At 36.6% G+C, this 25,552-nt stretch overlaps 2 protein-coding genes across 2 annotated transcripts in view; one reads left to right on the top strand and one right to left on the bottom strand.

Annotated features, from left to right (window-relative positions):
• The window catches only part of LOC110465462 (cubilin-like), a 55,783-nt gene that overhangs the window by 23,899 nt on the left and 6,332 nt on the right, over positions 1-25,552 (bottom strand). The window contains exons 3-9 of the mRNA XM_021521296.1: positions 23,785-24,033; positions 22,499-22,600; positions 21,212-21,406; positions 20,808-20,927; positions 18,812-19,045; positions 18,453-18,551; positions 15,682-15,788 (exon numbers count right to left, since the gene is read on the bottom strand). Of these exons, the coding sequence (XP_021376971.1) occupies positions 15,682-15,788; positions 18,453-18,551; positions 18,812-19,045; positions 20,808-20,927; positions 21,212-21,406; positions 22,499-22,600; positions 23,785-24,033 (1,106 nt within the window). The remainder of the gene's footprint in view (positions 1-15,681; positions 15,789-18,452; positions 18,552-18,811; positions 19,046-20,807; positions 20,928-21,211; positions 21,407-22,498; positions 22,601-23,784; positions 24,034-25,552) is intronic.
• On the top strand, positions 5,322-12,770 carry LOC110465470. The gene is made up of 2 exons (XM_021521308.1): positions 5,322-6,229; positions 11,350-12,770. Exons 1-2 carry the CDS (start codon positions 6,118-6,120, stop codon positions 11,712-11,714), a joined length of 477 nt encoding a protein of 158 aa, XP_021376983.1. The 5' UTR covers positions 5,322-6,117; the 3' UTR covers positions 11,715-12,770.

Raw genomic sequence — 25,552 nt, 5'->3', positions numbered from 1 at the left:
AAAGTTCCAACCACTTTGATCTTGATACCCTGAAACATGCACACACAGAATGTACTACACTTAAAGTTGATTTTAATATTCATATGTTTTTTCTGTATGTTATTACCATCTCCATAACATATTGAATGAAGTTGCTAAGTGTTTAAATTGAATCAGTAGATGATTTTCTATATATATAGCAACAGTGACCTTGGCCTTGACCTTGGAACCCTGAAACACAACAATGTCTGAAGTATACTCATACTTGATCTTAGCATAAAGTTTGACCAAAACCCATGAAAGAATGAAGTTGCTAAGTGTTTAAATTGAATCAGTTGATGATTTTCTATATATAGCAAGTGTGACCCTGGCCTTGACCTTGGATCCCTGAAATACAACAATGTTCGAAGTATACCCATAATTGACCTTTGTATAAAGTTTGTCCAAAATCTGTCAAAGAATGAAGTTGCTAAGTGTTTACATTGAATCGGGACGGGACGGGATGATTTTCTATATATAGCAAGTGTGACCTTGGCCTTGACCTTGCTGTCCTGAAATACAACAATGTTTGAAGTATACTCATACTTGACCTTTGTATAAAGTTTGACCAAAATCTGTCAAAGAATGAAGTTGCTAAGACATGGGTAACACTATATGCCCCCCCATTTTATGGCAGGGGCATAAAAAACATTTGTTGAATTAAAAATTTAGAATGTCACATTAGTTTTTAATTTAACTAGAAAAACTCTGTAAGACAAGAATGCCCCTGTCACCAGGTGAAATTAGTTTCAGTGTTTGATGTTCTTTAATTAGTAGTGTTTACATTGAATCAGGACAGGATGGGATGTGACGTGACGGACAATTGGGCAACGTACATTACATGCACCCCCCATTTCATGGCAGGGCATAAATATAGGTTGATGTGCCTGAATATTGAGTATAGTGAATGAAGAATGATCTTGTGAGTGTTTGATTTTAATCTCACAGTAACTTTAGAGGAGATTAAATCCAATTCAATTTGTTATAAATTTGGTGGCTCCTTATGGCTCAAACCCACCCACCCCTTCCCACCACAGACCCTCAACACCCACAGCCTCCTGGCATTTGACTAAACAGTAGTGTTTCTTTTTTATCTAAAGTAAAGAGATGACCAATAATGGACATGTATATATTGAATGTATCTAAATGAAAAAGAAATCATTTTGTAACATAGGTATCTTGAACTACATGTAATGCAAAAGTAGTGTGAAAGATCTGGGTAGTATATGTACATGTACAAATAGTGGTTCTGTCAGTCAGCTGACAGGACATGTCCCTTTAGCTCAGTGTTAGAGCGTTGGCCTCTTGAAACTGGGGTCGTGGGTTCGATCCCAGCTAAGGCACATCATCTTTCCACTTCTTTCTTCCTATTACAGTAAAAACGAGCTGTTGGATTTTTTGGGGGTTTATTTGAGTAAGGTTACTCAAGCTAAAAAGAAAACAGCTGTCCTATCAAATATCTAATACATTGATTCAACAATGAAGAGATTTTGTGTATTGTAATTTGCCATTTGGAAGCTTTGCGTCTTTTTATACTGAACATAAATTACAAACTTAATGGTAAAAAACAACAAAATTGTGAGTTGACTACATCATCTAAATTTAACACCAATTGATATGAGAAAGATATTATCTGTTTTGAGCTTTTTGTGATAAAAAGGCAATCTGATTAAAATCATCTATTACATGGCTCCGCCTGAACATCTGAATGTGCCGCAGTCAGGGTCACGTTCAAGTGACCTTTAGATGAACCAATCAGAGTTGCACTGGTTAAAGTTCGCCAGCGAATCGGAATATCATGGTTGATATATAAATAGCGAGGGGTATCGAACAGATTAGTTTTCCAAACAAATATGGCGGCGGGAACTGACGTTTCTACGACGCCAAGGAAAACGTACCCACTGGGGAATAATTGCGTAGGCAACACCGCCATACAGTCTTTTTTCTCTAATAAAGCTTTGAATATCTTTTTTCTGTTCGGGTTTCAGACGATCCATCTTAAATAACTTCAGAACTTTCGCATCATTCTCATCAATGTCGGACATATTTGTTACAACTCCGAGCGCCCTTTTGAAAGAGGGTCTCTGATTGGTCAAAATTTAATGATTATTTATAAATATAAAGGTCACCTGAACGTGACCCTGACCGCGGCACACTCAGATGTTCAGGCATAGTACGAAGTTAACGAAACCATGTAACATATGATTTTAATCAGATTGATAAAAAGGTAGCATATTTTGTTAATAATGTTAAAATCAACATGATAAACGACAAACATACAAAGTGTTGAGAACAATCAGGCCTTTGTCAAAGTTTTTTATAATGTAACACTATGGATGTCTACGCCATTACTTTTTAATCTTTTCCAGTTTATTCTTCTTGGAATAATTATTTTGCTTCTGTGCATGTGTCAGACATTGCTTGTTCAGGGATAGTACTAAAGGTCAAATGAGTGTATTGATAAACGGAAATATGAAGTACATCCCTAGTTGAAAATCCAATGTAGGGAGACAGTATCACAATTTCTGCATATTCTAATGTGTCTAGAGTTGTGATGAATATTGTATGTTTATTATTGCCAGAACAGTGTGTTCTCTCAATATTAAAGTATTTCAAAGCAATCCATGCATTAATTCAGTTGTTTTTTTATCAATGAGTCACATGTGTCCATTTTTCTGTACTTCAGGAAACCGGCTACCTATTTCACTACTGTGAAGTTTTTCAAGAAAGATAACTCTTATATGCAATTACTATGTTTATAAAATGTCAATTTTTAATCGTGTATAGATAATTTATTTTACACAATTTCAGCATTTATTAAATTGATATACATTTATGCAATACTAATCTATGGCACTGTCATTTTTATTGATATTATTGTCTTTTATTTTTTTTCTTCAAAAGTCAATCCTTTTTACATAAATTTCCATTTCAAATCCTTAAAATTCTCACAACCTTTTTTTTTTTTTGTGGCAGAAAATTTTCTTTACTTCGAAGCAATATAACTACAAAATTTGAAGAAATTCTACTGAGAAATGGTGACACAAACCTATTACCTCAAGTTGATGAAGCCATATCTGAGCCTGGAGAAGAATTCCAAGATGGCCAAAGCCAATACTGTCATAGTATCAAAATGACATTTCGAAGTTATAATGTCTATCAAGTTTCAATGATTTCCATCGGAAATGAACCAAATATACCCAAAAGTATCATTTTTCTATATAACTTTAGTAAACTTTGACCCATCCCCAGGGGATAAAGTGCTTTAAGACCCTTCTATCTATGTAGATTATTTGTATCAAGCATATCTTGGTTTGGATAAGATTTTTTAACTTACCGGGATTAAGCCAATTTGACCCCTTTTAGCCCTGCCCCTCAGCCATTGGAGGCGGGCCGGGGCCCAAACTGTCAAAGTATCAAACCGTCATTTCATTGTTATAATGGCTGTCAAGTTTGAATAATTTCCAATTGAATATGAACTAAACACACCAAAAAGTATCATTTTCCTATATAAAGTAGAGTAAACTTCGCCCCCTCCCCAGAGGCGAACATGGAGTCTGGGGGTCATGAAATTCACAATTTTGATAAAGCACCTCAAGACCCTTCTATCTATGACGAGTATTAGTTTCCAGCCTATCTCAGTCTGGAAAAGATGACTGTTGAAATTTCTGACTATATGACCCCAAATGGGCTCAGCTCCTCAGGATGAGACAGGGTTAAAAATGTCGAAGTAACAAACTGTAATCTCATGGTTATAGTGAAATCAAGTTTGAATGATTTCCAGTAGAAAATGAACAAAATATACCCAAAAGTTGGATTTTCCTACATTAACTAAATTTCACCCCCTCCCCAGGGGCAAACGTGAAGCTCGAGGGTCATGAAATTAACAATTTTGATAGTACACATGTACCTCAAGACCCTTTCACCTATGAAGAGTATTGGATTCCAGCATATCTGGGTCTGGAGAAGAAGATGTTTTAAAATTTAAGCCAATTTGACCCCTTTTAGCCCTGCCCCTCAGAGCCCTTGGGGGTGGGAACCATATGATTCACAATTTTGGTGCATATTTGACCGAGGAAGGTCCCTGCATTTTTTTTATTGAAATCGGATCAGTCGTTTCTGAGAAAAAGTCGAAAATGTAAATTGTTTTAGGACGCACCTAGCACAACGACGGACAAAAGGTGATTAGAATAGGTCACTTGAGACTTCGTCTCAGGTGACCAAAAAAACTATAAACCAGAATGATTTTGACCAAAACATCAGTGTAACGCAGATCAAACAACAGTAAACTACAGTTAACATTTCTCCCCAAAGGCAAATGTGTTATCCTCAATAATGAAGAGTATTTGATTCTAATACTTGAACCCAAAGAAATAATGTTGTTAAATGTAAGAGAATTTTACACCTACAAGGTATATAAGCCATGCCCTAATTAGCCCCTGGAGGAGCACCAGGGTAAAATAGCATCAAACTATCATCTCATAGAGTTTTAATTCCAATCAACTCCTCCCCAGCGGGGAGATAGACCTCAAACTCAGCCAATTGGGTATTCAATTTCCCAATATTGATAAAGCACCTTTTAAGATCCTTTCCTCTAAGAAGAATATTTCTTTCTAGCATATCCGAGTCTTATAAGAAGAAGACTAGAAATTTCAGCCTATAAAATATATTTTAACCCTGTTGACCCTGCTCCTCACCCCATAGGGTAGGCCAGGAACTAAATATTCAAAGTGTCAAACTGTCAATAGTGTTATAATTGCAGTTGAAAATCAACAAAATGACCCCAAAAGTATTGTTTTCCTAAGTTTGAATTAATTCCAATGGAAATTAAACAAAAGTTAGTCCAAAATGTGATTTCCCTATATAAACTATTGTAAAGTTTATTCCCTCCCCAGGGGGAAAGTGAGACCTCAGGGTCATGAAATTCACAATTTTGGTAAAGCACATAAGACCCTTCCATCTGTGAAGAGTATTTGATTCTACCGTATTTGGGTCTTGAGAAGAAGATTTTTGAAATTTTAGTCAATTTCGACCCTTTTTGGCCCCACCCATCAGCCCCTTGGGGTCAATTAGGACTGATTTATGCATATCATCCAACTGCTATCCAATACTGAAAATGCTAACCAAGTTGGAATTAGTTCCAATGGAAATTAAACAAATACTGGTCCAAAATATGATTTCCCTATATAAACTTTGGTAAAGTTTATCCCCTCCCCAGGTGGAAACCCGAGACCCCAGTGTCATGAAATTCACAACTTCGGTAAAGCACCTTAAGACCCTTCCATCCATGAAGAGTATTTGATTCTACCATATCTGGATCTTGAGAAGAAGATTTTTGAAACTTTAGTCAATTGACCCTTTTAGATGCATAATTTTATATACCAACTAAAAAAAAACCTGCTTAAAAATCAAGGGAATGCAGTCAAAATATGTTTGAACTAATGTACAATAGTCTTCGGCTTGCATTGTTTGCTAAATCTACATAGCCTTTAAATTATAAAGTCTGCTTTAATTGTTAGATATACGAAATCTTATTCCAGAAGTCGATCTACATTAATGAGTGTATATACAGTGTTTTAGAGGTTACATCACCTGTAATTATTAACGACTACAGTGACACCTGTGTGATGACTTTTGTTTGTCCTACCTGTAAAGTGTTGTGACACCTTTAGGACTGTAAGATTTTAGTGTGATTGTAATAGCATTGTCCCCCACCTAGTAATTAGCACCTGGTGTATGTGGTGTGATACGGAAAACAAATTAGCAAAGCCCTGTGTTGACCCAAAATAAACGGGGATTGTTACTGCAATTAAAACCTGTCCTTGCCCCACCTTGGGGACCATTCCGCCCCACCTGGGGGACCGTTCACAATCACAGGTACACATGTTTGTTTACCCATTAAGAATTGTGTATATGTACCTGTGTAGGGTCACCCCAGACTCATTGCACACCAGACACAAGAAGGTTTGATACAAGCTAGAAAGGCCCAGCTAGACTCAGTATAAGCTATATTAGCCTTAGTAAACAGCTGCACACCATTCAAGGTTAAGAAACAGATCACTGCTCCTATACTGCCATATATTATTGTCATTTAGAGTCATGTACGTCCCTGCCAAGCCTGTCACTCAGATGGAGGTGTATGCTATCGCTCAGAGACTCCGTGAGCTGATGTCGTGTCACGACAAAGCATCACATCAAATCCTTCTTCTCGGTAAGTTATGTCCCTTTAACATCCCCCTATCCTTAAAAAGAATAGAATTTAAAATTCTCATCCTGATTTTTTTAAGATATAAATATACTTAATACACACTAATGTTTTGATATGTATAGTACACGTTCATATATACATTATTCAAGTGTATGAATAGGTAAAATGTTATGTATTAATATGTGTATTGGGAAGATATATCTCAGTTAGGTTTGGTAAGATATATCTAAGTTATGTTTGGGGAAATATATCTTAGTTAGGTTTGGGAAGATATATCTTAGTTAGGTTTGGGAAGATATATCTAAGTTTGATTTTGGAAGTTTGATCTATGTTGGGTTTGAGGCAATATATCTTCGTTATGTTTTGGGAGATAGATCTAAGTTAGGTTTTGGGATATAGATCTTATTTAGGTTTGGGGAAATGTATCTAAATTAGGCTTAAGGTGATATATCTTAGTTAGGTTTGGGGAGATACATCTTAGTAAGTTTGCGGGATATATATTTAAGTTAGGTTTAAGGTGATATATCTAAGTTAGGTTTAAGATGATATACCTTAGTTAGGTTTAGGGAGATATATCTAAGTTAGGTTTAAGATGATATACCTTAGTTAGGTTTAGGGAGATATATCTAAGTTAGGTTTAAGATGATATACCTTAGTTAGGTTTAGGGAGATATATCTAAGTTAGGTTTAAGATGATATACCTTAGTTAGGTTTAGGGAGATATATCTAAGTTAGGTTTAAGATGATATACCTTAGTTAGGTTTAGGGAGATATATCTAAGTTAGGTTTAAGATGATATACCTTAGTTAGGTTTAGGGAGATATATCTAAGTTAGGTTTAAGATGATATACCTTAGTTAGGTTTAGGGAGATATATCTAAGTTAGGTTTAAGATGATATACCTTAGTTAGGTTTAGGGAGATATATCTAAGTTAGGTTTAAGATGATATACCTTAGTTAGGTTTGGGGAGATATATCTTATTTAGGATTGGGGTGATATATCTAATTTACGTTTGGGGAGGTAGATCTTAGTTTTGTTTTGAGAGATAGATCTAAGTCAGTATTTGGGGAATATATATAAATTAGGTTTTTTGGAATTATATCTTAGTTATGTTTGGGGAGATAGAAGATCTAAGTTAGGTTTGGGAAGATATATCTTAGTTAGGTTTGAGGAGATAGATCTAAGTCAGTTTAAGGGGGAAATATCTAAATTAGGTTTTTTGGTAATATATCTTAGTTAGGTTTGGGGAGATAGAAGATCTAAGTTAGGTTTGGGGAGATATATCTAATTTAGGTTTTGGGTAATATATCTTAGTTAGGTTTGGGGAGATATATCTAAGTTAGGTTTCAAGAGATATATCTAAGTTATGTTTAAGGTTATATTTCTTACTTAGGTTTGAGGAGATATATCTTAGTTAGGTTTTGGGAAATATATCTTAGTTAGGTTTGGGGAGATATATCTAAGTTAGGTTGGAAGAGATATATCTAAGTTATGTTTGAGGTGATATTTCTTAGTTAGGTTTGAGGAGATATATCTTAGTTAGGTTTTGGGTGATATATCTTAGTTAGGTTTGGGGAGATATATCTAAGTTAGGTTTGGGGAGATATATCTGAGTTAGGTTTAGGGAGATAGATATAAGAAAGGTTTGGAGAGATATATCTTAATTAGGTTTTGGGATATATCTAAGTTAGGTTTGAAGATATATATATATAAGTTAGGTTTGAAGAGATATATCTAAGCTAGGTTTTGGGAGATAGATATATCTAAGCTAGGTTTTGGGAGATATATCTAAGTTAGGTTTGAAGAGATATATCTTAGTTAGGTTTGGGGAGATAGATCTTAGTTAGGTTTTGGGAGATAGATCTTAGCTAGGTTTGGGGAGATAGATCTTAGCCAGAGTTTGGGAGATATATCTAAGTTAGGTTTGGGGAAATGTATCTTAGTTAGGTTTTGGGAGATAGATCTTAGCTAGGTTTGGGGAGATATGTCTTAGTTAGGTTTGGGGAAATATATCTAAGCTAGGTTTTGGGAGATAGATATATCTAAGCTAGGTTTGGGGAGATATATCTTAGTTAGGTTTTGGGAGACAGATCATGGTTAGGTTTTGGGAGATAGATCTTAGTTAGGTTTGGGGAGATAGATCTTAGCTAGGTTTTGGGGAGATATATCTTAGTTAGGTTTGGGGAAATATATCTAAGCTAGGTTTGGTGAGTTAAATCTTAGTTAGGTTTGGGGAGATATATCTTAGTTTGGTTTGAGGAGATAAATCTTAGTTCAGTTTGGGGGAGATAGTTCTAAGTAAGGTGAGGGGAGATAAAACTAAGTGAAGTTAGGAGAGAGAGTTCTCAATTAGGTTTTGAGGAAAAAGTACTCACTTAGGTTTGGGGGAAATATTATTAAAGGTTTGGATAGTGCTCAGTTATGTTTGGGAGATAGTACTCAGTTATGTTTGGGGGAGATAGTACTCAGTTATGTTTGGGGGAGATAGTACTCAGTTATGTTTGGGAGATAGTTATGTTTGGGGGAGATAGTACTCAGTTATGGTTGGGAGATAGTACTCAATTATGTTTGATTTATAGTACTCAGTTATGTTTGGGGGAGATAGTACTCAGTTATGTTTGGGGGAGATAGTACTCAGTTATGTTTGGGTTATAGTACTCAGCTATGTTTGGGGGAGATAGTACTCAGTTATGTTTGGGGGAGATAGTACTCAGCTATGTTTGGGAGATAGTACTCAGTTATGTTTGGGAGAAAGTACTCAGTTATGTTTGGCTTATAGTACTCAGTTATGTTTGGGAGACAGTACTCAGGTAATGTTTGGGTTATAGTACTCAGTAATGTTTGGGAGATAGTACTCAGATAATTTAAGGGGAAATAGTACTCAGTTATGTTTGGGAGATAGTACTCAGGTAATGTTTGGGTTATAGTACTCAGTTATGTTTGGGAGATAGTACTCAGATAAGTTAAGGGGAAATAGTACTCAGTTATGTTTAGGAGATATTACTCAGCTATGTTTGGGAGATAGTACTCAGCTATGTTTGGGAGATAGTACTCCGTTATGTTTGGGAGAGAGTACTCAGTTATGTTTGGGAGATAATACTTTGGGAGATAGTACTCATTTAGGTTTGCAGGAGATAGTACTCAATTAGGTTTGCGGGAGATAGTACTCAATTAGGGTTGCGGGAGATAGTATTCATTTAGGTTTGCGGGAGATAGTACTCAATTAGGTTTGCGGGAGATAGGACTCAATTAGGTTTGCGGGAGATAGTACTCAATTAGGGTTGCGGGAGATAGTACTCAATTAGGTTTGCGGGAGAGAGATAGTACTCAATTAGGGTTGTGGGAGATAGTACTCAATTAGGTTTGCGGGAGATAGTACTCAATTAGGTTTGCGGGAGATAGTACTCATTTAGGTTTTCGGGAGATAGTACTCAATTAGGTTTGCGGGAGATAGTACTCTGATAAGTTTTAGGGAGAAAGTTTTCAGTTATGTTCAGGAGATGGCACTCAGTGTTAGGTTTTGGGAGACAGTACTCAGTTCAGTTAGGGGGAGATATAGTACTCAGTTCAGTTAGGGGGAGATATAGTACTCACATAGTTAGGGGGAGATATAGTACTCACATAGTTAGGGGGAGATATAGTACTCACATAGTTAGGGGCAGATATAGTACTCACATAGTTAGGGGCAGATATAGTACTCACATAGTTAGGGGCAGATATAGTACTCACATAGTTAGGGGGAGATATAGTACTCACATAGTTAGGGGGAGATATAGTACTCACATAGTTAGGGAGAGATATAGTACTCAAATAGTTAGGGGGAGATATAGTACTCACATAGTTAGGGGCAGATATAGGGGGAGATATAGTACTCACATAGTTAAGGGTAGATATAGTACTCACATAGTTAGGGAGAGATATAGTACTCACATAGTTAGGGGGAGATGTAGTACTCACATAGTTAGGGGGAGATATAGCACTCACATAGTTAGGGGGAGATATAGTACTAACATAGTTAGGGGCAGATATAGTACTCACATAGGTAGGGGCAGATATAGTACTCACATAGTTAGGGGCAGATATAGTAATCACATAGTTAGGGGCAGATATAGGGGGAGATATAGTACTCACATAGTTAAGGGTAGATATAGTACTCACATAGTTAGGGGCAGATATAGGGGGAGATATAGTACTCACATAGTTAAGGGTAGATATAGTACTCACATAGTTAGGGGCAGATATAGTACTCACATAGGTAGGGGCAGATATAGTACTCACATAGTTAGGGGGAGATATAGTACTCACATAGTTAGGGGGAGATATAGTACTCACACAGTTTAGGGGCAGATATAGTACTCACATAGTTAGGGGCAGATATAGTTCTCACATAGTAGGGGCAGATAAAGTACTCACATAGTTAGGGGGAGATATAGTACTCACATAGTTAGGGGCAGATATAGTTCTCACATAGTAGGGGCAGATATAGTACTCACATAGTTAGGGGGAGATATAGTAATCACAGAGTTAGGGGCAGATATAGTACGCAGATAGTTAGGGGCAGATATAGTTCTCACATAGTAGGGTCAGATATAGTACTCACATAGTGGGGGCAGATATAGTACTCACATAGTAGGGGCAGAAATAGTACTCACATAGTTAGGGGGAGATATCGTACTCACATAGTTAGGGGCAAATATAGTACTCACATAGTTAGGTGGAGATATAGTACTCACATAGCTAGGGGGAGATATAGTACTCACACAGTTTAGGGGCAGATATAGTACTCCCATAGTAGGGGCAGATATAGTAATCACATAGTTAGGGGGAGATATAGTACTCACATAGTTAGGGGCAGATATAGTACTCACATAGTTTGTAAATGTGTTACCTACTGGTGTTTTTCATAAAATGTTGAAAGCATCACACTGTTAATTAACCATTACTAATGAGATAATTTTGTTCCAGTTTCATTAGGAAAACTTTTGACATCAACAGAAATTAACAAATTCACTTATGGTATAATTTTTTGTAATCAATAAAGTTTGGTCGCTTGCCTGGTAATCATAGACTTTGAAAATATTGTGAATATATTTTTTAACTTATAAATGATGTTGACCTTCCAGATTGTCGTATTAGAGAAAATGTCCGTCGCCATCGCCGACTGTCTCCCTCCCCAGTATTCTCCCAATTTCGTATTCGCCTGGAGGAACGTATCAGTATCTATGAGTGGATGCGGGAAGCTTACGATGAGTATCGTCATGTCAAGTGGGTCACAATCCAGCAGGTCATCTTCACCATGTTCAATGGTTACTACGTCCCCCAAACCATCAACAGCATCATCTCCATAGCAACGCACCACCTGTATAGCGGCACCGCCAACGACAGCATGGAGCTTGACAGTGATGATGACGAGGATGAAGAGGCGATGGACGTACTGCCAGCTATGGACGGATCCTTTGTGTCATATCAGGGTGATAGATTTATGTGATTTCTGTACAGTGGTAGGGACTCTGGCCAATCTAGTGCATTAACTTTATTTCACAGGTGCTTTCGCCAGTCTTGTGCTATGACTTTGCCTTACGCTGACAAGTGATTATACACAGAAAGCTAGCCAACGATATGGTGACAATTACTGTGTTTGACATTTAGTGTAATTTGTATGTGAAAAGTGAAACAAAGCCAGTGTGGTGAAAATCAGCATATGACATATTTTGATATAAGTAAAGTGCAGTGAAAATAGGACGTTAAAAGGACATCAAGAAAACCATCAATTAAATGAACTGATGAAAAAAACCATGAAATTATATCTTTATTAATTTTGAGGTGTAAATGGAATATCCTATTATTCAACAATTTCTATAAAAGTGTGATAATCAATATCCTTGTTATCTAACATAGCTCACTTAACTTTTAACTGACGTCTTCAGTAGCCGCCATGTTAGATCTAATTAGAGATTATTAGTTGCTTATATTAATTATAATTTGTATTTTTGGAATGGTTTTAAGATATTGTTTTACATTGTTCAGATAAATGTTATTTGTATTCTCACGATAGATTTTGTTATAGGTGTACTTTGTATCACCATTTGTATGTGGTTGTTATCAAAAATATCTTTTGTATTGTCAGTATATTTCTTATCATAGATGTCTGTTGAATGTCAGGATGGTTATTATTATCAAAGCTGTTTTGTAGTCAGGATACTTTTTAACAAAGATTCTTTATATGTATTGTTAGGACATTTTTATATCATTCATTTTTCTATTGCTAGGATGGGTTTTATCATCTTTTTAGGAATTATTTAATCATAAAAGTTTATTTTTTTAGCACTTTTTTATATATGTGCATGGTGTTTTAGTTCATCTATAGCTAACATCAAAGACATTGTATTTATTTAGTGTTTCATCTCAGTACACATACTGTATAGTGCCCTCATTGTATCCAGTCCCGTCTCTATATTAACCTCTCCCTCTCATGTGTCCTCACTGTATAGTGCCCTCATTGTGTACAGTCCCGTCTCTATATTAACCTCTCAATCTCATGTGTCCTCACTGTATAGTGCCCTCAGTGTATACAGTCCCGTCTCTATATTAACCTCTCACCCTAAGGTGTCCTCACGGTATAGTGCCCTCATTGGATACAGTCCCGTCTCTATATCAACCTCTCACTCTCATGTGTCCTCACTGTCTAGTGCCCTCATTGTATACAGTCCCGTCTCTATATAAACCTCTCACCCTAAGGTGTCCTCACTGTATAATGCCCTCATTGTATACAGTCCCGTCTCTATATTAACCTCTCAATCTCATGTGTCCTCACTGTATAGTGCCCTCATTGTATACAGTCCCGTCTCTATATTAACCTCTCACCCTAAGGTGTCCTCACTGTATAGTGCCCTCATTGTATACAGTCCCGTCTCTATATAAACCTCTCACCCTAAGGCGTCCTCACTGTATAGCGCCCTCATTGTATACAGCCCCGTCTCTATATTAAACTCTCACTCTAAGATGTTTTGTCGCTGTATAGTGCCCTCAGTGTATACAGTCCCGTCTCTATTTTAACCTCTCACTCTCATGTGTCCTCACTGTATAGTGCCCTCATTGTCAACAGTCCCGTCTCTATATTAACCTCTCACTCTAAGATGTTTTGTCACTGTATAGTTCCCTCATTGTATACAGTCCTGTCTCTATATTAACCTCTCTCTCTAAGATGTTTTGTCACTGTATAGTGCCCTCATTGTATACAGTCCCGTCTCTATATTAACCTCTCACTCTAAGATGTCCTCACTGTATAATGCCCCGTCTTCATATGACCCTAACTGTTGCGAGGACACCAACAAAGAAATTATATAACACCTTTACTGAGAAGTGTATTCACTGTAAAACACCTCTGCTGTATATACCCTCATTACACAGTGCCCCCACCTCAATGTCTTCAATGTAAAATGTGTTCATTATATTATGATATCTCTATGTAATGTCCTTATAGTATAGTGTCACCACTTCATAGTGCTCTCATTACATAGACAGTGCCCTCATTACATAGACAGTGCCCTCATTATATAGATAGTGCCCTCCTTACATAGATAGTGCCCTCATTACATAGATAGTGCCCTCATTACATAGATAGTGCCCTCCTTACAAAGAAAGTGCCCTCATTACATAGATAGTGCCCTCCTTACAAAGAAAGTACCCTCATTACATAGATAGTGCCCTCCTTACAAAGATAGTACTCTCATCACATAGATAGTGCCCTCCTTACAAAGATAGTGCCCTCATTACATAGATAGTGCCCTCCTTAAAAAGATAGTACCCTCATCACATAGATAGTGCCCTCCTTACAAAGATATTACCCTCATTACATAGATAGTGCCCTCATTACATAGATAGTGGCCTCCTTACAAAGATAGTGCCCTCCTTACAAAGATAGTACCCTCATCACATAGATAGTGCCCTCCTTACAAAGATATTACCCTCATTACATAGATAGTGCCCTCATTACATAGATAGTGGCCTCCTTACAAAGATAGTGCCCTCCTTACAAAGATAGTGCCCTCCTTACAAAGATAGTACCCTCATCACATAGATAGTGCCCTCCTTACAAAGAAAGTACCCTCATTACATAGATTGACTATAAGTGCCCTCATTGTATGGTTCCTCTATATCATCCCCTCACTCTATGGTGCCCTAAATGTGTTGTGCATTCACTGTATAGCACTTACATGGCATACTTCCTAATTACATAGTGCTCTCACTTCTGTGTCTTCAATGTAAAATGTGTTCATTATATAGTGCCATCTTTATGTAATGTCCTGATAGTATAGTACACTACAGGTACAGGTCTCTCATTGCTTGGTGTTTTTACTGCGTATTGCAAGATATATGCAATTATAGTTGGATCACATGCAAATATTTAACAGTAATTTATCAAGCAATTAAGGTCTAGTGGAGCTACACATGCTGTACAGGAACTTCAAATGATGAGGGTCTAGTCTCCACACATTTTGTAGCATTAATATTGGTGTAGTGTTCTAGTGCTAAGATTGTTAATCAATAAAACTCTATTGTTTATATTATTTCTTTGTTTGTTTCTATATCGCATGCATAAGAACAACAGTGAAATGCAAACTACAATTCAAAATTTGGTATCACTACTCAATGGAGAAAAAGTTAGAATTGAAAAGGAATGGCTAATACGCATACTATCCTTCACTCACACTGTGTGTGTTGATAACAATAAAAATTCATGAATTTTGGAGAAAAAAATTGTAGGAGGAGCTTTCCAGACAAGATTCTACCTACAAGCAGGAAGTCTAAATATGTATTGATGTATCGATTTGCAAACTGTTTCCAAAATTTTTAACATGATTTCAAATTCAATATTTTGATAAAAACTGTCTCAGTTAACTATATCTTAAACTAATTTTTTTTCTGGAATTTTGAAGCTTTTCATATTACCAACCTACACTATACTGAGATCAGAAGCCACTGTGTGAATTCTTATACACAAGGAGGAACAAGGAAATAACTGTATATTATAAAATTTATACAATACAAAGATCAAAGTCCTGATTTAAGTTAATTCTTTAAAAGCTGCATTTTAAAGTTTTAAAATAACACATTGTACATACTGTTTGTTTATGGAGAGAAGATAATAATCACTAAACTAAATATAACATCCAAATTTTGCCATACGAAATATGATAAGGAGTATGAAAGGTTGGTTTAGTTTTAGTTTGTTTAAGATCCTATTAACAGCTGAGGTCATTTAATGACGTGCCTCCATGTGTGTTGTGTAAGTGTGCATACATGTATGCATGCCGGAGACAAGGTATGTTGGTGTATTTGCTCCCTGTGACAGTGTGGATCTGATACCGACTTTATAGTGCTATCCTACGGATACTGTTACAACAACTCTTATCTCAACCTTGTATCTAGGATAATACAACACGGAGACTCACCCTGCTGTCTGGCACAGTGACTAAAAAGTACACAGAATTGTTGGGAACAAACTGAGAGGCATTTAATGTGATGTTACCACTGCCACTGTATCGCCCAGCTCCTCCTCCTGTCAAAAACAAAGGGACATAATCCATACAACATACAGACCAATTTGCATGTCATTGGTAGTCAAATTAAAATGTTCATAGCATTTTAATTAAAATATTTTAAGATTCTCTTGAAAATTAAATAACCTAACAGTGCAGAGGTCAGTGATACCACAGGTACCTTCCTTATTATTATTTGGATAGTTTTTCTGTCAATCTAAAATAGCTGTCACACAAAATCATTCACTTAAAAATTAAAAGCTAGTTAAAACCACAATTCAATACATTTCAAATTTGGTTGGTTACTTGAGGGCCATTAAAGGGGAAGTGACCAAAATTTCATGTGCAATTTCTGTTGGTAAAATTAACACAACTTAAATGAAATGTTCCCATAAACCACCCGATGAATGCCAAGCACCGTCTTGACAAACAGTGTGCCTGCCGCTCAATCAAATTATTGCTGAGTTATAGTACAAGATTTATTTAAATTCCTGGTTTGACAGAGGTGTTTAACCTGGTTTGGGATCTAGTTTTAAAATTTTTTTGAGTTCTACATCATGCATAATACTTCTGTAACAACATTTCCCCAATTTATTTTTATGCAGCTACAGTTATGGTTTAACTCCTATTAAATCACAAGACCCTCTAAGAAATATCTTTCTTGCTATACAGAGTACATGTTCAGCCCTTTTTTTAATTGATTAAGTTATCTCCCTTGGCTTCTTATAGCACCTGGCCTGTAGTCATTAAGGTGGCTCCACACTTTCGCAATTAACCAGCAAAATTCGTTGAAACTTTCATATAATGGTTATGCAACTATGTAGAGTTAATTCTATGAAAATCTAAACATTCCGATAGTTTGGGGAATTTTTAGGAAAAAATACCAAAAAATTGAATTTTCGCCACTTTTAATATTTTCCGGTTTTTTTTGTGTGTGGCATTGTTCGGAACAATAAAAACAATAAAAAAATGAAAAGAAGCATTTATAATTAATCCTACAAATATTTTAGTTATCGCAAAATATGTAACACATGTTACACAAAGTGTTTTTTATTGAATTTGAACGGATAAAAGTGATTATCTACAAGCTAAAAGCAAACAGGACACACAGATCTATACATATAGAGTGGGAAATTGAACAAAATATACACAATGGCTTTATAATTAATTTATTTTACATTTTACAATCACTTTGATCCGGGGGAGAGTTATCTTCCTTGAAAAAAATCGGAACTTTTTGCAGAGGGATGACATTTACACAATGACAGTTGTCTCTGTTTACATATAACAAATGATGGAAATAAATCAAAAATATGATATCAAAATTATCAATTTATTGTTCTTTAATGGAACCAAATTACCCTCAGTCATGTACACTTTGGACATCATTCCACAGTCCGCTAACTCACGGTATATTTATAATTACATGTCAGGTACATATGTGACCAGAGGCTATCGCATGGTATGCCGTTCTCACGTGCCCTCACACATGCATTTCATAGGTATCTTGATATTTTACAAAACATTATTTTCACAGAGTAAGTAGACTACATTTGTAAACACGATTTAATCGACAGAGCGAAACTCCCTCAGCTTATGAACTCGTGTAAGCATGTGATATGCACATATGAGGTTGGTACGTCCGCATTCCATGTGTTTCCTATATGACCTTCTTGAGGTGGTCTGGGCTCATGTCACTCTCTTCCCGTGAGTCTGTTTATGTCAATGAATTGGAAAGCTTTATTCCTGAAGTACGTGTGATTATACATTTCCCGGTAAAATCTTGATATCGGGTGTTGACATATCATCGGCACGCACGTGTACTATTGTTTACCAGGGGCCTGTTCGTTTATGCAGAACAACCGGTTTGACCGTTTATAAATGTAACAATTCCGGGTATAAATCCTGGCGGACCTACAAATGTGTATGCAAGACTTGCAAGGCTTTCTCAAGGCTCGCCTGAAAGCAGCATCAGATAACTAGGTCCTACCTTATTTAATAAACGAACAACAGTGGTCCGATCGGTTTGACCGTTTAAACACAACGGCCCAGGTGTTACTATAATTTGCACTACGATATTGAATATCCGATACGCAAAACGGAAATGACGACACGGTGTACATGCACATTTCGATCAAGATAATTGAGTCCGAGCTGTACTTTTTCCGGAAGTACGTCACGAAAATGGACGCTGATGACGATGTGTCGAGCCACCTTAAACCAACTCAGAATATTGTGCTCAAGTGAAATTCTTCTCCCAGCACCGAGTTGATAAAATTCTCATTTGGTCAATGATTTTAATAATTTAAGGGGAACCTAAAATCTGAATACAGAAGTGTTAAAATTTGATTTTTAAGAAAGTTACAAGAAATCCATTCTTGAGCACAAGAACCATTTCCTGAATATGGGTCCTTATGCATCCCATGCCCTTACTTTGATGCTATATTATGTGGAGTTATCTTCCCTTACCTTGTAGCTTGATGTTTAAATACGAAGAGTTCATTGCCCTTACCTTGATGTTCACTAATAACTTCAACATTTTCTACACTTTCTTTTAATGTTTGGAATTTCCCTTACCTTGTTGTTATCATATACATTATGTGGAGTTCTCTCCCTTGACTTGATGTTCACTTAAAGCTGAAAGTTATCTGCCCTTTCTTTTAATGTCTGGGATCTGCCCTTACCTTGATGTTTTAAATCTAGCTTCACAATTCTAATAGCCAGACTAGTCTCCAATCTGATCTGTACTAGCATTTTGTTTCCACTCGTTATAATCAGCTGACCTGTAGGAAAGTATAAAAAACTAATCAATATACTTAATATTTGTTTAAATTGATTTCATAACATCATTTCAGGTCAGGTTCTGAGAAAAATAACATTTATAAGTTGAAATAAATTATTTTTGGAGGGGAAACTCATTGATATTAAGAGTAAAATGTTGTATAGTTGCCAACTATACAAACTATTTCAAATATTTACGAGTCTCTCCAAATCATTATATATAATGTGTCAAACATACAAGTATCTGACAATGATTTTTTACCGTTCTGGCTATTAGAGACAAGACTTGCTATTTGTGGGGAGCTCTGACTGCCCCCATCCCGCAGTGTGACAGAGTCGCCTCCCCCTGCCAGCACCAGGTCCTTCACCATTGCCACCAGGGTGGTCTTCAATGGCGAAGTAACAATGACAAGGCAATCCAGTGGAAAGCTTGGCGTGGATGGAAGGGAGAAGTGGAATGGCTGACTATCATTGACATCTATTTGTCTGGTACAGACTGAAAACATAAACATTAAACACGATGATCTATCTGATACCGGATGTTAACAGCAATCTCGAGTATAAACAAATAGACAGAAAGTATACATGATATAAGGACTACAGTCTTCAAAGGAGAAAATCAGTAAAACCGATGGATTTCGTCTGTGTGACCACTATACAGGCCCTAAGTGGTATGCGACACACCATCCAACCATCCTATGTACATTGCACGAATTTCATTGAGATACCCACAGAAAGTAAGAAGCTACTGTAAAGACAATGAATTTCACCTTTGATCTCAATGAGCGTCAATATGACCTTGACTTTAGGCATACAGACCCAATTGTGGTTCGTGACGCACTGCCTTGTCATCCTTTGTATATTTCTGAAATGTTATCTTAATAGTTATCTTAAAGGAGTAACAAGAGGCCCATGGGCCTTACGGTCACCTGAGTTATGTAAAAACTGATGTTATCGATGTTGCCAAATAAAAAAGAAATCATTTTGTAACAAAGGTAACTTGAACTACATGTAATGCAAAAATAGTGTGAAAGATCTGGGTAGTATATGTACTATGAAGAGCATTTGATTCTACCATATTTGGATCTTGAGAAGAAGATTTGAAATTTTAGTCAATTTGACCCTTTTTGGTCCCCGCCCCTCAGGCCCCTGGGTGCTGGGCACCATATAATTCACAATTTTGGTTGACCTTTAGCCATGGAAGGTTTCTGCAAAATTTCATTGAAATTGGTTCTGTGGTTTTGGAGAAGAAGTCAAAAATGTAAATTGTTTACGGATGCACGACGGACGATGACGGACAAAAGGCAATCGCAATAGGTCACTTGAGACTTTGTCTCAGGTAAAGACTCAGGTGACCTAAAAATGTATGACCTTGATGATGAACTTGACCTTAAACCTAAATGAGATATTTTCAGCTAGTCAGAATTGATGGCCCAGACAATGAATTTGATCTTTGACCTTAATGTGACATTGACCCTTGAGTAGTACCTGACACACAGCCATGCCATCCTACAAAAGAAAAATTCTTCACAAAAAATCATTTAGCTGTCTTCAGCGAAATCGAATCAGTAGTTATGGCCAGAACAGAAAGCATGCAAGAACAATTGAGAGACAGAAAAAGTGTGAGGATAGTGGGTCGGGCAAAAGACATGATATACAATGATATACCCCTGTTTCATTCAATCTACCTACTCAAACAAATCCCTTCCTTTGTGTACATCAACCTATGATGTCCTTTCCATGTGACAGGTTACATAAAGATCCAACGGCCAGTAAAGGAAGAGTATTGCTTTCTAAGTTTCTGGAGCAGTCAAATATTGTAGTTTCAAGGGCAATAACTCCAGGAAAAATAGTAAAATCGTAAATTCATTTCTCCATGTTCATCTAAATATGAGGTACTTTCACTGTGCTATGTTTAAATATGAAAATGTTAAGGAGAAGTAGCACTTAAAATGTTTTTGGAGCAGCAACTTAAAGCTTCAATGATGATAACTCCAGGAAAAAAGGTCCAATCACAAATTCCTTTGTTCATGAACATCTACATATGATGTTAGTTGGCCTAGGTTACAAAAATGTCAACACACGGTTAAGGAGGATTTATGCTTATGAGCTCATGGACAGACAGTCAAACAGTGATTCCTATATATCCTTGCAAACTTTGGGTTCTTTGAGTAACAACAAGAGCTAGACAGAAAACATGTTAGGACAACAGACAGAAAACCTACAGAGTAGTTGGTGGCGATATTGTTTGTACCTACCTGGATCCGCCTCCATCATGAAAGCCTTAAAATGCTGTGATGCTGTGTTGTTTTCCAGGGCTATGGTGAGAGACAGATTTCCGTTGGTGCCAAGCAGAAGGTCCTGAGGTACATTGATGCCTGTCAAGAAAAACACATCTCTGACACATACCATCAATCTTCACTTAACAATACAGTGTAATTTACCTATATAACAATGTGGTTTTACACACAAACAGGAGTTCCTTTTAATGGTTACAGGTTTATTTGTTTAGCACAATTTGTTGACAACACAGTTGAACTTTCTTCGCTCTGTGTATGGTACAGAGCCACGATGAACTGATGCCGTCAAATGTCTATTAACCCCTACTAAATACAGTCTGTACCTGTGAGAGGGGACTGGTGTTATTATGTTTATACTTTACCTTTTAATGTATGACTTATTTTGCCATTCTCGACGATTAGTGAACCTTTTACAAGGCTGAAGTCTGTGAAGGACATAACGGAGGTCCTGCTGTCGGTTGGCAACGTCATCTGATAGACACATTTCACTGGACCTGTCCCCGGCAGGTAGATAGGGGAGACAATCGGCTTTGTCCACTCTATCTCCTTGGTACAGTCTGTAATACACATTGATCATTTCAATTATTATTAATCATAAAAGAATTTCTTTTAAATTAATCTATTGCATATGTCAATACAGATTGGATTGATAAACAGTGTTTTAGGGATTCAGCCTGATAATATTGAGGTGGTATAATTTCGGATGATACATACATGTATATCTAATAGGGTGACACATCAAAAGTTGAACCAGATTGGGGTGACTTATCAGTTTTGTACACAAATAAATCCATCACACATTAATACAGTTGATTCTAATGTCAAAGTATTTATAACTTGAATAATGAACTTTAACATCCTGGTAAATTATGTCAGAATAAACAACCATAGGATAAAAAAAATATTTTAGAAATAGATGCAAGATAAGAGACAGACAGACAGACAAAGAGATAAACAATATACCAGACATATACAGTGGACACTGTCTCACTGGTATAATGAAAGTATCGCAGCGAGCATTTAGCTCAACACTGGAGCACAACTGAACCCAATGTAACTTAACAGACAATCTTGTATCTGCAATATGTTAGTATAAAGGAAACATGGGACCAGAACAGAGACTACAGAATAGACAGAGTTCAGATCAGGGCCAGACTACAGAATAGACAGAGTTCAGACCAGGGCCAGACTACAGAATAGACAGAGTATGTAATATTTATATATATATATTATAGATGGGTGATCAGTTACTTGAGTATGTAGCATAAAAGGCAGGTAAACAAGTACCTGGTTATGTAACATGTGACTTGCTCCCTGTATGACATGTTGACCTACCATAGTACCATGTGACAGTCCATAGTGTTACATGATCATCTTTAACATCATTTGGACATACTTAATGTCATGTGATCATCTTTTGTGTCATGTGATCATCTTTAGTATCCTGTGATCATCTTTAGTATCCTGTGATTATTTTATAATAGTGTCATATGATCATTGTTAGTGTCATGTGATCGTCGTTAGTGTCATGTGATCATCGTTAGTGTCAATTGTGATCATCTTAAGTGTCCTGTGATCACCTTAAGTCATAGTGTCATGTAATCATCTTTAACATCATGTGAACACGCTTTATGTAAGATTTAACATACCTCCTGCATTGAAGTCGACTAGCAGGGATCCCTGAGAAGAATTTTTATTTTGAAAGACAATAGAGGTCACTTTGCTTGCAGAGATCACCACCTGTTCAGACGCTGTAAATAAAGACAGATAATAAAATCTTCAGAACAAACACATGATTGTAACACAATATCGAACACGAAGATCATGAATATTGTAACAACATATTGTTTAGATCTTTCTCTTTATTTTATTTGAATAGGAAAAAGTTGAATACTGAATTTTCTCAACTGATATTGAACATTTTCAACTGAACATACCATAATGATATGTCAAAATCATTCAAGACAAATAAGGGAATCATGTTCCATAATAAGAAAAGAAGAATTTTGTTCTGTGATCACATCATGTTAAAACTTTTTCAGAATATATAATTTTTTTGATTGGATAAATTAAAAGGTGTCATACATATATATCATACCATTTTATACATAAATTACAGGTGTAAATGGTGAGTACAGGTGAAATCAGGATACCAGTGTCACCAGAATACAGGTGTAATCAGGATACCTGTGTCACCAGAATACAGGTGTAATCAGGATACCTGTGTCACCAGAACACAGGTGTAATCAGGATACCAGTGTCACCAAAACACAGGTGTAATCAGGATACCAGTGTCACCAGAATAAAGGTGTAATCAGGATACCAGTGTCACCAGAACACAGGTGTAATCAGGATACCTGTGTCACCAGAACACAGGTGTAATCAGGATACCAGTGTCACCAGAATAAAGGTGTAATCAGGATACCAGTGTCACCAGAATACAGGTGTAATCAGAATGCCAGTGTCACCAGAATACAGGTGTAATAAGGATACCAGTTTCACCAGAATACAGGTGTAATCAGGATACCAGTGTCTCCAGAATAAAGGTGTAATCAGGATACCAGTGTCACCAGAATACAGGGGTAATCAGGATACCTGTGTCACCAGAACACAGGGGTAATCAGGATACCTGTGTCACCAGAACACAGGGGTAATCAGGATACCTGTGTCACCAGAATAAAGGTGTAATCAGGATACCAGTGTCACAAGAATAAAGGTTTAATCAGGATACCAGTGTCACCAGAATACAGGGGTAATCAGGATACCTGTGTCGCCAGAATACAGTTGTAATCAGGATACCAGTGTCACCAGAACACAGGTGTAATCAGGATACCTGCGTCACCAGAATACAGGTGTAATCAGAATACCAGGGTCACCAGAATACAGGTGTAATCAGGATACCAGTGTCACCAGAATACAGGTGTAATCAGGATACCTGTGTCGCCAGCTTTGTAAGTCTTGATGATGTTCGCCTTGGAGCTGTTGGACTTGTAGTAGTGGCCCGAATAGACGATGATGGAGCTATTTGCGTCGAGGAAACTGATACTGAGAAAGAGGTTGGTACGATTGTTGCTGTCACGTTGTATGTACCATACACACGTCTGGTTAGTGATGTCAGAAAAGTTAACGTTGATCGGTGAGTCCACACTCGCATTGTACTGGCCCCCACACAGGTCCAACAAAGCTATTGTAACAACAAAGATAGCTGATAATGCATATACCAACACAACTTCATGATAAAGACTAACAACATACTATAGACTAACAACATACTATAGACTAACAACATACTATCAACTAACAACATACTGTATAGACTAACAACATACTATAGACTAACAACATACTATATAGACTAACAACATACTATAGACTAACAACATCCTATATAGACTAACAACATACTATAGACTAACAACAGACTAAACGCCATAATATAGACTAACAACATACTATAGACTAACAACAGACTAAACGCCATAATATAGACTAACAACATACTATAGACTAAAAACATACTAAACGCCATAATATAGACTAACAACATACTATAGACTAACAACAGACTAAACGCCATAATATAGACTAACAACATACTATAGACTAACAACATAATATAGACTAACAACATACTATAGACTAACAACATACTATAGACTAACATACTATAGACTAACAACATACTATAGACCAACAACATACTTTAGACCAACAACATACTATAGACTAACAACATACTATAGACTAACAACATACTATAGACTAACAACATACTATAGACTAACATACTATAGACTAACAACATACGATATAGACTAACAACATACTATAGACTAACAACATACGGTATAGACTAACATACTATAGACTAACAACATACTATAGACTAACATACTATAGACTAACAACATACTATATAGACTTACAACCTTATACAGACTAACAACATAATATAGCTGAGGTACATTTTGCTGTCAAATTGGTTGAATTTTAGTAACCTGTAACCTACCAATTGATCAATATGGTTACCAAGTAATGAAGAGAATCGAAAACAGTGCTTTTACTACATAATGTAGCCATGTACATCAAACAATTTAAGTATGAAACCACAGTTAAATACTTTTACAACAAGGTGCAAGAATAAACGAAATGCATAACAAGTTATGTTACTCAAAATCACATATGGGAACACTTTGGTAGAGAAGTAAAATTTATTTGACAAAACTCATTCATGGATCCTTGCACTTGAAATGTGATCTTTTGATGACATAACTTATTGCACATCCCACAAAATATATGTAAGTTGACTAAGTACCATCACCATGGTAATCAGACTGACCATGTACCATCACCATGGTAATCAGACTGACCATGTACCATCACCATGGTAATCAGACTGACTAAGTACCATCACCATGGTAATCAGTTTGACTATGTAACATACCCTGGTAATCAGATTGACTAAGTACCATCACCATGGTAATCAGATTGACTAACTACCATCACCATGGTAATCAGATTGACTAAGTACCATCACCATGGTAATCAGATTGACTAAGTACCATCACCATGGTAATCAGACTGATCATGTACCATCACCATGGTAATCAGATTGACTAGGTACCAGCACCATGGTAATCAGATTGACTATGTACCATACCATGGTAATCAGATTGACTAAGTACCATCACCATGGTAATCAG

This window comes from Mizuhopecten yessoensis, unplaced genomic scaffold (assembly GCF_002113885.1).
Source record: "Mizuhopecten yessoensis strain PY_sf001 unplaced genomic scaffold, ASM211388v2 scaffold1581, whole genome shotgun sequence".
NCBI classification, from domain to species: domain Eukaryota; kingdom Metazoa; phylum Mollusca; class Bivalvia; order Pectinida; family Pectinidae; genus Mizuhopecten; species Mizuhopecten yessoensis.
The sequence above is the reverse complement of the archived record's forward strand: the minus strand, read 5'-3'. Positions and strand labels throughout refer to the sequence as shown.

Coding starts and splice junctions, on each gene's coding strand:
- LOC110465470 (XM_021521308.1), top strand. CDS start 6,118: ATGTACGTCCCTGCCAAGCCTGTCACTCAGATGGAGGTGTATGCTATC. Junction 6,230..11,349: donor ACATCAAATCCTTCTTCTCG/GTAAGTTATGTC, acceptor TTGACCTTCCAG/ATTGTCGTATTAGAGAAAAT.